Source organism: Elephantulus edwardii, unplaced genomic scaffold, assembly GCF_000299155.1.
Source record: "Elephantulus edwardii isolate Elephantulus edwardi_28Jun2011 unplaced genomic scaffold, EleEdw1.0 scaffold00122, whole genome shotgun sequence".
Taxonomy (NCBI): Eukaryota; Metazoa; Chordata; class Mammalia; order Macroscelidea; family Macroscelididae; genus Elephantulus; species Elephantulus edwardii.
Window position 1 is genome coordinate 3879942 of NW_006399872.1, and position 12656 is coordinate 3892597.

Here is a 12656-nt window from a genome sequence, read left to right on the forward strand (position 1 = left end):
AAGGTGTCACCTGGAAACTAAGGTACACCTGATACAGGTCATGGCCTTTGCAATCACTTGCTATGTGTTAGAGAGCTGGATAATGATGAGGGAGGACAGAAGGAGAATCAATGCTCTTGAGCTGAGGTGCTGGAGAAGAGTGTCGAATATACCATGGACTGGCAAGAAAATGAACAATTTCAGCCTGGAGAGAGTTAAACCAGGCTGCTCCTTGGAGGCAAGGATTTTGAAGCTTTGTCTGACATACATTGAACATATTGCAAGGAGGGTCCAGTTCTTGAAGAGGGACATCTTGCTTAGTAGGATAGAGGGACAGCTCAGGAGAGAAAGACCCTCTACGAGATGGATTGATTTAGTGACTGGGGTAATCGAGGTGAGTGTGTTGGAGACAGTGAGATTGGGACAGGACAGAGCAAGGTTTAGGGATGTTGTACATAGGGTCGCTATTAGTCTCAAGCGACTCTACGGCACTTAACGATGACAACAGCATATGACATGAGAGTTGTCCTGTCTTCTCAGAAGCAAACAGTTTGAATCCACCAATTGCTCTATGGAAGAAAGATGGGTAATATCATCTCAGTGTGATTTACAACTACTGGAAGAATAACCATGATCCAATTCTGACATAACAACAACTATGGTATGGGAAAACATTTTTCCACCTTTCTCCCATGAAGCAGCTGGTGGATTTTAACTGCTTGCCTTTAGGTTGGCAGGACAACTGCTTACCCACTAGGCCACCAGAGGTCCCTACAAAGCAGTATTACTCTTGCTATTGTTGTGTTCCATAAACTCCACCACAATTCACAGTGACTATGAACAACAAATCTGAAACTTACCTTTATCCTGTGCCCTCATCATCGTCTCTGATACCCTTGAGTCCATTTTTACAGTCATTGTGTCAATCCATCTGGTTATGGTGCATCTTTTCTTTCACTATCTTCCCAATCATGATGTCTTTATCCAAGGACTGGCCCCTCCTAACAAAAAAGTATGCCTAAAGTATGTGACACAGAGTTTTACCATCCTTGCCTTGAAGGAGCACGCCAGTTGTAATTTCTCCTAGGCATATTTGTTTGTTCTTTTGACAGTCCATGAGCATTCAGTAACCTTTTCCAACATCACAACTGGAAGGCCTCAAGTATTCTTCTGCCATCCTTATTCATTGTATGACTTTCAGATGCATAGGAAGTAATTGAAAAGACCAGGACTTGGATCAGGTGCACCTTAGTCTTTAAACTGACATTGTTACTCTCTAGTACTTTTGCACTGAGAGGACCTTCACAGCAGAGAGAAGGAAACATAGCTGAAGGGCTCTGGGGGTTCTAACATGATGCATTTGATGGCATCATGATGATCCCTTACAACGTTTCCTACGTCTTCTTGCCAAATCTTTGAGCTGTGGAAACTATAATTGTCTCTGAATCATGCCCAACCTGAACATCAATGAATGTTGGAAGTAAGTAGAAATATTGAGAAAATGCTAAAAACACAGCTGATGGATGAGAGCTAGGGGTTTGCTCCTAATTTTTCACAGACACTTAAAATGTTCTTGATGTTTCTTTCCACTTTGTTCCTTGGGTGAGGGTGATTGATCTCATGAGAAGAATCTGGAGTGGTAGTGCAATCTCAGCTGAGGACAGGAAGTCTCATCCTTTATTACCTTTGACTGAAACCACTGGTTGAGGGCCTTGAGGTGGGCGTGCTCAGAGTTTAGCTGCCGAAATCTGCATACTTCCTGACTGACTGAAGTCTCCTGCCAGAGCCTCAGGGCTAGGGTGGTGAGTGCCACTGGGAGGAGTAACCAAGTTTCACTTCCTCAGCCGTAGGAGACTCACAGCTACAGTAGGGTTGTCTGTCAGTGAAGAGCGAGGGAGGCCTGTGTGCGGAGCCCCAGAGCCCAAGGCTCTCTGTGTCTGCTCCATTCGCACCTGGCAGGGTTCTGTGGATGCAAGAGTGTGAGGAGCGCGAATGGGCAGAGCAGAAACACCAGAAGGGAAGATGAGTGGCCAGGATCCCTCAGACCTGTGGGGCGGATTGGATGGAGACGCCGAGCTGCTCCAAGACTTGGGGTAAGACTTGTGGGGTTAAGAATTGCTGTCTTAACACACCCACTTTGCAAAGTGCATCTGCTACAAACATCCATCTCCTCATCGCCTAAACTCTTGCTTCAATTACACAGTCTGGTTTTTCCTGCCTCTTTGACCTTCAATTTCTCCTCTTTTCTGGTTTATGCCTGTGAGTTATTTACCTGTTTGAGACTAATTACATCATAAAAACAGATAGTTTTTCCAGATGTGATAACAAGCAAGTTGGGGGTGTGGGGTGGCGGGAGAACAGAATAAAAATTGTTGAACACTGTTTGAGAATAGGGGCAGATCTGGGATGTCTGTGTGTCGATATTGTCTTATTTACCCATTGTTCTGATGAATAAATAATCTTTGATGGCCGCACAGTAGAGACTGAGTGGAATATATTGCGGGTTTAAGAAACAGTTTACTGTACTGTAAGCCAGAGGGACTTTTTCAAAGAAGAGAGAATGAGGAAGTGTAACAATCTCTTAAATATTTTTCTCCCAACAGTGCATTTGTGAATTCTTGGGTATATCTGTGTCTATAGGGGCAACTGGGAGTCTTTCAAATATACACAATCCAAGAAGAGAATACATTAGTTCAAAACAAACCGCCCTGCCTCGTACGGATTATAAAGGTTGTTGTTGGTGTACCATATAGTCCGAATCGAAACATAGCCTCTAGCTGGTTTTCATAGACTATAAATTGCATGGCGGAGCAGTTGGTGCACAGCTGGCCCTCCGGTGAGTTGTCATAGGCTGTGAAGTGCATGGTCCAGCAACTGGTGAATTTGAACCGTTTGTCTTAAGGTTAGCAGCGAAACTCCTTTAACCGCTAGGCCGCCAGAACTCCCTTTATAAGTAGAGTAGGTGCAGTCTATTTACTTGGAGACGGGAGTGGGGCCTGGGGCAGTTCTGCTCTGGTGGCCTAGTCTCTAAAGAATTTCGCTGCTAACCCAAAGTTAGTGCCTCTCTCCTCCATTGTAGCTTAACAGCTTCAGAAAACCTAAAGAGAGTCAGCTATGAATAGGTTAAAACAATGACTTTCTGAGTTGAGCTGGAACCATCAAGTCCTATCTTTAAAAGGGAACCAGGTGAAACAAACAAAAAAAAATGAGAAGTCTATATTCTGAATTAGTTAATAACGTATTTACTGACTAAAAGCAAAATGGGACCCAGGTGAGACAATTTATCAAAAAGAATTTATTACACATAATATTTACTGACTAAAAGCAAAAAGGGACCCAGGTGAGACAATTTATCAAAAAGAATTTATTACGAGAAGCAAATACTACACAAGAGTAGGGGATTTCCTAGAGAAACTGAACTAGTTTGAAATACAGGGAATGTTCTAAGTTGGTTTTGACACTTGTAATTCAGGAAAGATAAAACCTGACCCTTTTGTCTTGATTCATAGCTCTAAAGAATCCCAACTCAAATGACACAGAAGCGCTAATAATCTTACTCTTACAAATATACATAATCCAAGCCACAGAGCTGAACAACTTGTCCTGCATCAAATTGCAGAGCAGCATTCCAACCTGCTAAGGCCTCTTAACATTTGCTCTTGTTAGGAACCACTGAATGGACTACAAGTCATAGTGACCCTATGAAGAACAAATATGAACCTCGCCATAACCTTTGCCATCCTCAAAATTTCTGATATACTTGAAAGATGCATGGAATCTCTTTGTATTAAGGCCGCAGATATTGCATGTTTCTGCATTGTGTTAGGTAAAAGTTCTCCATAATTTCTGTCTTTGGATTTAGTAATTGAACTGTACCTTGAAATGGTAAAGCAGGTAGAATTTTTCAATAAAATAAAAGAACTAGTTTCTCCTAACCTAATTCTGTCTCCTGGTGACCCCTGTATGTCAGAGTAGAACTATATTAAATCTGGTTTTCAATGTCTGGGAGCCTTTGGAAGTAGAGCACCAAGTTTTCTTTTTGAGGCACGTTTGTGTGGATCCCAAACTCCAACCTTTCATTTAGCACCTGAATGTGTTAACTCTGCACCACCCAGGATCTCCTGCTATAAAGCAATCTCCCCTCACTGGGCAATTGGAGTTCTTGGTTCTCTTTGTCTTTGTTAGATTTAGTCTCCAAACTGAAGACGTGAGAGCCCTGAGCACCCAAAACAGGTGCCACAAAGTCTAGACAGTGAATCCAGATGAAAGTACTCAGAGACTAACTGAATCATTAACCTATATTTCTTCTGTGTTTGATCATCTGCATTCGCATGGGTGAGAAAAGTCCCTTGGCAGCAAAACTCTTAGTGTAAATGAAGCTTTTACTTTGAACCGTTGACCTATTGGTGATAATCTGTGCCAAAACTTCTGATTAATTCAGTTAAAAAAAAAAAACCAAACAACACAACTCAGTAAAGGCAAAATTCATGTAATTCGCCAGTGACTTCGTTGTTAAAATTATGGTTTTAATAATTTTTTTTACCTGCACACTCTTGGTAGATATAAACAAGTAAGTTAGTGGTTGAATTTAAATGATATCATAATTTTCCCTTTGTTCTTTGATCCCTAATATCTTTCTTGGAATACATATTTTGTTATAATAGAGCTCTAATTACAGTAAATCTATCATTTGCCTTTCTAAGACGTTTACCAAGTTGCTCAGAGCACAAATTTTTTTCTGAAGCAACTCACCAGCCATTTCCATGGCTCATTTATAAATTGTCAGTTTGAAAAACACCTATTTTCTTTCATTGTAAATGTATCCATGTTCTTTAGTAGTTCAGTGGCTAAAAGCAAAGCAGAAATAAGACAATTTTAAATTGCTGTGAGCTTTAGTTACACTTTGGCAATGTAGGATTTAGGAGAGAAGGTGGGAAGTGAGGACAATGGTGAGGGGCAAAGGGGTGTGGAGAAAAATAGGTGAGAAGCAAGACTTGGAGGAACAGTGGTCACACGATTGCTTTCAGAATAAAGAGACAGAGAAATAAAACAAATTTTTTGACCCTAGAGACATCACCTAAGTGTTAAGCTGGCATTGATTTCCTAGCTAATTAATAATTTTCAATCTCAGCATGTATTCACCTATAGTAAACATTCCTGTAAGATAACTATTTAACTCTAAACACAAAAATGAGAATACTTTCAGATTCTTTCAGGTAAATATTGAAATTACACAGTCAGGCTCGTTCGTATAAGATTCGTAAGGAATCCTATATTTGCTTTGTTGTATATATTTTTCCTCAAACTCAAACATTATCTTAAAAAAAAGAAAGAAGAAGAAAAAGAAACAAAGCTCTTGACTATGTTAACCAGAGTCAAGAAACTGGATTTAAAACAATAAAGGTCTTTTATTCACTACTCCTTAATCTTCACAGAAGATAAACTAGGGGTCAGCAGATTAGTTCTAAAAGAGCCCTAAGAAAAGTTCAGGCTTGTGTGTGATCTCTCTCACTCACATCTGCCAATGTCATGTGAAAGATGGGAAAGGCAACAAAGAAACAAATCAGCCCTCCTGTGTTCAAGGACAAAAACAATTCATGGGTCTCAAAATGTGAGTTATCATTTTCATGAGTTCCAAATTTCCCTTCTTTATCCAATAGCTGAAAAGGAAGTAAAACCTTTCTTGACTTGCAGTAGGCATACATACACATGGCAAGAAAGTGTTGGCCCTCAGATTGTGCTTTGCTGACTACCACAATAAGCCCCTATCATGAAGAAGGGATTTTGCATATATGATAAAATCTGTAACTGCCAGAAACCTGTCTGGGAGAAGGCAAATATTTTCTACTAAAAAAAGCAGCAGAAAAGTGGTAAGGTTGCACAGTGACAGAAGTGGAAAGCTTATGAGACCTAGAAAAGCAAGGTGGTGCCATTAAATGTCCGCACTAACTTTCCACCTTTAATGATGAGAAGAGTTTGGAGGAGTGCAGTTGCCAGCTGACTAAAACCCCACAGCATTTGAGTCCAAAACCCATTCTCATTCCATCAAACCTGTTTGTCTCCCTGATGGTAACTATTCTTTGACCACCTACACACAGCAGAACCTTGCCATTCACATGCATTCCATCACTGAACCTTCACAGCAATACCTTAAATCCAATTATTATTAGGCTCATTTAGAAAATGCAAAATAAGTTAAATGCCCAAGTCTCAGACCTGGTAAGTGTTGGAGCAGAGAACCACATCTTGTTGTTGTTATGTGCCATTGAATCTACTACCACTCATAGTGACGATATGCACAACAGCTCCGAAACCTGCTCTATCCTGAGCATGTCTTACTGTCCCTGACACACTTACCCTCATTTCCCCAGTTATTATATCAATCTATCTCATCCAGAGTCTTCCTCTCCTGTGCTGTCCCTCAACCCTTCCAAGCATGATATCCCTCTCCAAAGACTGGTCAGTCCCTCCTGGCCACAGTATGTGAGACAGTCTCAAAATCCTTGCTTCCAAGGACCAGCTTGGTTTCACCCTTCCCTTGATAGACCTGTTAGTCACATCTAGACCTGATTAATTCAAACACTGGTGCTCTTTCCCTGTGTGATGCTGCCTTCCAGAACTCGCCAAACTCATCATGTTCTAATAATGGCAGAGAGTAATGCTGAGTGGGTGCTTACTGTGATCCAGACACTATTTTAATCCCTTTGCATGTTTGAACGTATTTTATTCATACAGCATCACTGTGAAGTAGGTGCTGTCATCCATATTTATAGATGATAAAACAGAGGGACAGAGTTGTTACCATATGATTATAGTACTCTGAACATTAAGCCTAAGAGTTTTGCTCAAAGCTGTGTATGTATACTGAAACTTTTAACTACTACTAATTTTCATCTAAACTCTTTTTTTTCTTGGGGTGCCTAGGTAATACAGTTGATGTCTCAGACTGCTAATAGAAAGGTTGGTATTTCAAATGCACCCAGAATCCCCTGTGGAGAAAGGCCTGGCTGTCTATCCATTTCTGAAAACTCAGTCACAGAAAACTTTAGGAGTGCCGTTCCACACACTTGAGGTCACAGGATCAACTTGATAGCAACTATTTTTTCCTCTCTCTCTATTATTATGCTAGCTTTACTTATTAGGTCAAATGTAGACTGAGAGAAAAAGTCCTCTGATTACTCAGAAACTCTACTCATTGCTGTCTAGTCAGAACTAACTCATAACTAGCCCCTCTAGTGTGTTCTCAGAGGCTGTAAATCATACAGGAAGAGATAGCTCACCTTTCCCCTGGTGGATTCTAACTACGTGCCTTTGGGTTGGTGTAGCTCCTTACCCACTAGCTACTAATACCCAAAAACTTGATTTCTGAAAGATATTAGTCTGGTCTTCACATAGTTTATAGCATGTGCACACAAAGCCAGCTCAATACCTAATTAATAAAATCTTACAGAGTTTTGTGTAGCTGTCACGATTAGAGAAGCTGAATGGGCTAAGAAAAATGTAGTAATTCAAGGCTTTCTAAGGGAACCTGTTTACAGAATATCAATACCAATTCAAGCATTAAAGCTTGTTCCCTTTCTGCACACAGTTCTGTAATCTTGGAGTCTAAAAACGGAAGATGGTTCTCCTGTGGCTCTGTGATAGTTTGCGACCATGTAGAGAGTGGCCTCTCCTTGGCTTGAGTGAATTTCCTCTTCAGTTGTGTTTTCTGTTCCTCCTCCGGGTGGTGGTGGCTTCCTCCCACTACATATGGAAATCTGTCCACACAGGGTTCTCCATGGGTGGGGTCCTTGTGTTTCATCCATTCATTTTTCCATCCATTCATAAATCCATCCTTTGGATGATGATGTTATATAAAATAGAGGACACCAAAAGAAAGAACTGGCTGTCAACTGTCCCCTCTGGGAGTGCACAGTGCAGAGGACACAGACCACACGTGTATGGGTGGATTGCAAGCTAAAAAGAGCTGAGGGTTGTAACCATGCAATGGTAATAACACCCTACAAATGGCAGACAGGAAGAAGGATCAGTGAAGTGGAGAAGATGACTTTTGAACCAGTACTATTTTTGACAGCTGAAAGCAAGACAGTGGTATCTTACAAAGGAAAAAGATAACATGAGCATGAATAGGGAACATGGCAAACACAATGAGTATTGAGGGGATAAAGAGAAGCCAGGTTTGCTCTGACCCTGGAGCCCATCTGCTATGGTACTGGGGGCTGGAGAGATTCCAGGTTTGGTGTTAGTGCTCAGTCAACCTTGTCATGTTTACCTCCCACTTTGCCCTGTAAAAAAGCTCCCAACTGACTTTCCTGCTCTAGTCTTTAGTTTTACATTCATGCCCTTAGCATTTTAGGGTGTTTTTTTTCATTTTTAAGGGTAAGCTCTTTTCATGCTTCCACCAGAGGATAGATTTCTATTCTGAGTTTGTACATTTCTGACTCCTATGCCCAGATGAAAGGAGCTCTAATAGCTAGTGGTAAGAAGTTGCACTGCCAATCCGAAGACACCTGGTCTGAATCCACGAGCTGTTCCACCGAAGAAAGATGGGAAGTCCCCTCCTGTGCAATTTACTACCTCTGAAAACTCACTGGAAGGTCAGTTATGAGCGGTTTTGACTTGATGGTATGTAAGGACAACTCCAGATGCTGACCTAAAACCACTTACTGCTGTTAAGTTTGAATTGGGTCATAGTAGATCCTCCAGTGGTTTCCACAGCTTTAACCTGTTCAGAAGAAGATTATGCATCTTTCTCCTGAGGAACCAGGAGTGGATTCAGACCCCCCAGAGAGATGCAGTGTTTTGGGTAGCAGCACAACATCTTACAGACTATGCCACCAGCATTCAACCTGAAACAGTTATTGCCGTTACTATGTGCACTCGAGTTGCAACCAACTCATGGTGACCTTCCGATGGCTGTAAACCATACAGACAGAAACTGCCCATCTTTCTCCTGTGGAGCTGCTGGTGGATTTGAACTGCCTACCCTTGGGTTTGATCATCTCCTCTGTGGTTATGCTCCACCTGACTCCACTCTGCAAGCATCTGTCCCCATTATCTTTTCTAGACCATCTTTGTTTAAAATTATTTACAACAATAATTATATTTATAACACAGACTGTACTATTTAGGTTAAAATGTGATGGCAGTCATTTCCTTTGAAACTATGCACCTAAAAATAGGCAAAGGAAATATGGCAAAATGTTAAATAAAAATTATTCTGCCAAAAATGGATATGTGGGTACTATTTTCTACTTTCCTGTATGTGTGAAATTATTAATAATAAACAGGTAAATAGTATAAATATGTACTAATTGAAGAAAATTTGGCAAACAGGAAAATAGCAAAAAAGTTGGTCAGATATGACTTCATTCTAGGCTTTTTGAAATATTTTCTATAAACACACTCATACACACAGATGAACTTGGTTTTGCTCATATAATTTTGTTCTTGCTTCGTGCTAGGGTAGCTTCCCCATTCCTAATCAAGTATTTTCTGAGTCAACCTGTTTCCCAACATTCAAGCCTGCTCAGTCTAGATTCCAGAGGACCTTAGATAGATCAGAAGGTTGGATCAGTTGATGTTATGGAATCCTTGAGTGGTTGTAGAAATGGGGAATTCCATGGCCATCAAGTTTTGTTTTCCACAAGATTAAACTGATTGTTTAAGTCTGGTGGTGATAATGGATCTAGAGCCAGAAAAAACTGAGTGAAGGGATTTCCAAGATGGGTGGATAAGAAACTAGAGTAGAGATGACCAGGGAAGATCGAGAAAGGAACAAGGTAGAAACCTTGTCATTCCACTGAGCACAAGTGATTCATAGCCAAACAAGAACTAACCCTGCAGCTTTTGTTCTATTTTCAAAAATGGGATCAAAGAAATGTTGAAAGCCATAGGGTCTCAGAGCTATCTTCTATTATGTTCTTTGTTTACATCGTCACTATAAATCCCTGAATTTATAGATTTTATGCAGTACTTTTAAGGTTCTGACTCTCTAAAACTTGAGCATATGTTTTGGGTTGATTCTCTGTGTAATTTAAAAACATATTTGCAGGTATCAGCCCTGAGGCACTATAGGTTTTGGCCTCTGGTGCTAGACCAGAGTTTAGTAAGTTCATTTTGACAGTCCCTTAGGAGCGGGGCTGTAGATTGTTGATATCTGTCTGCTCCATCCAAACCCAACAGTTCCTTAACCATGCTAGAATTCTCAAGTTGAGTCTCAGTCAAAACTAAAACTCAGGACACCTGACACCAGCCAACAAGCTCCCCCACTACACCAACACTAGTGATGTATTTGTATTAATCACCATCAGATTCACTCAATTCTCTTTACACCTGAATGTTTGGTTTTGGGTTTTGTTTCTTTTCTTACACCCAAATGTTTTTACTGGTGGGACAAATTATAGGTATCATCAGAATCATGTAATGAAGAGATAATAACTCTTGAAATAAGGATCTGCTTGTATTTTTTTCACATCCTCAAAACTTTAGGCTCCTTCTTATACATGAAGGGAGCTTTGGTGAGTAGCATAATCCATAGAGAGTTGTTCTGCTAACCCACAAGAGACTCCTCTTTGATAGTTTGAATCCACCAGTAGCTCTGCAAGAGAAAGACGGGAAATCTCTTTTCTTGTAATTTAGTGTCCAGACCTCACTGAAGGATCAGCTCTGAGTCAGTTATGACTCAATGGCAAGGAATTTGAGTTTCCTATACCTGAAGTCTTAAATCTGTCTTGAATCTGGAAGTTTCCCTGAAACTTGTCCACCACTGGTGACCCTGCTGGTACCTGAAACCCTATGGCATAACTTTCAGCATTACTGCAACTTGGAAGTCATCTCAATACAGCACTAGCAGACAAGTGCTGTACTCTTAACAGCAAACAATAAACAAGCAATCGGATACATACCTAAACTGTAAAGTAAGAAGCAACATGCAAATCACTCCCCAATACAACAAATGGCCAATAAATGTTGGACCTCTAATAGCAAAACTATAAACACAAGTCTCATGGACTGCCAAAAGAACAAATAAGTATGCCTTGGAAATGGTGCAGCCAGAGTGCTCTTTGAAGTCAAGGAGAGTGAAACTTGGTCTCACATACTTTGGGCATGTTGTTAGAAGGGGCCAGTCCTTGGAAAAGGACATCATGCTTAAGAAGGTTGAGGATCAGTGAAGGAGGAAGAGACCCTTAATGAGATATAGTGACATAATGACTGGAATGGTGGACTCAAGAACATCAGAAATTATAAGGATGGTGCAGGATAGGGCAAGGTTTAGATCTATTGTTGATCGGGCCACTGTGAGTCATACTCAACTCCAAGGCACCTGATAACAACATACCTCAAGGTCCTGAGAGTAACTCTCAGTGTCACTTGGATGGAACCCTCCATGGTCAGTTGCCAAAAGCAACCATCATCTATAGACAATCACCCTGCAACAGCCCTTTTGTGAGGTACAGGCTGCAAGAGGGTAACCAGAGTAACAGCAGAGTTAAGTGTGATTCGGCTGGGCCATAAGGCCTCCTAAGAGAACTTTGGTTTTAGGGTCCCTGCCCAGTCATTCTACAGCCTCCTCAAACTCCTGTCTACAAAGTCTTCTAAGTCATCTGCAAACTTTATTCCCATTGTGAAATAAATGTTCCCAGAGCCCCAGCCACCTTGAGGGAACAGGGATGACCTTTAGACCTTGCAGCACTTCCTGCACTGTGTGACTGAACTGAACTGAATAGAAGACACTTTAGGAAGAAGTGATTTGCAGTTCCTTCCCCAAGACCTCGCCCTCATCAATGGCTTGGTCTCTTTGGTCTCTCCAAATCTGCCTCTACTTCCCTGAGGGTGTTGAGACATCTCTCAGTCCAGTCTGTGGGTCTCTTCTTGCATGCCTACTTTAAGTGCTTCTCTCTTATGTCTGCTTCTGTCACCTGGTTCTCTCTGTTTGAGTCACCATTTATGTTCCCCCAAAATAGGTGAGCTCTGGTGACCTAGTAGTTAGAATTTGCACTGCCATTCCCAAAGCAGGCAGTAAGAAAACAACAGCTGCTCCGAGTGAGAAAGACAATAGCCTCTCATGTGATTTACTGAAGGTATGAGCCAGCTCTGATATGATGGTACATAACAACAGCAAAAAAATCCAGCTAGAGTGTTCCTTAAAAGAACTCATGAACTATTATAAAAATGGATGACCTTGGAGGACATTATGCTGAGTGAAATATCTCAGTCACAAAAGGACAAGTACTGCTTAGTGCCACTGTTGTAAAACAGGACTGACATCGGGGTTGGGGGGGAACCTAAGAAAAGAAGTGATAAGTAATGTATACTACATTGAATCAGATAAGGGAGAGAACTGTTGAAAAGGAATATATGATTAGGTATTATTTTCATGACAGGATTCCAGAAAAGGAAATGCATAGTAAAGCGGACTAGGGACTGTGCTGGGTGTGTGTATGTGTGTGTATGTATTGTGTAACAATAAAAGATTTTTTTCTTTCTTTTCAAAGAAAAAGCAAACTGGGGGGAGCAGCGGGCAGGGAGGAAAATTTGCAACAATGAATGAATGGGAAAAAAATGAGAGAATAAGCTGTAAAAAAAATACGTTGCATTAAAAAAATATTTTTAAAAAACCCACAGACATTCAGTAATAACAGTAAGACATCACCAAATTCTTCTTTCATAACAAA

At 40.9% G+C, this 12656-nt stretch overlaps 1 protein-coding gene across 1 annotated transcript in view; it reads left to right on the forward strand.

Annotated features, from left to right (window-relative positions):
- The first annotated feature begins 1963 nt into the window (after positions 1 to 1963).
- DAPP1 (dual adaptor of phosphotyrosine and 3-phosphoinositides) overlaps positions 1964 to 12656 on the forward strand; it is a 90704-nt gene continuing 80011 nt past the window's right edge. Inside the window, exon 1 of the mRNA XM_006893110.1 lies at positions 1964 to 2072. Within this exon, the coding sequence (XP_006893172.1) occupies positions 1972 to 2072 (101 nt within the window). The 5' untranslated portion in view covers positions 1964 to 1971. The remainder of the gene's footprint in view (positions 2073 to 12656) is intronic.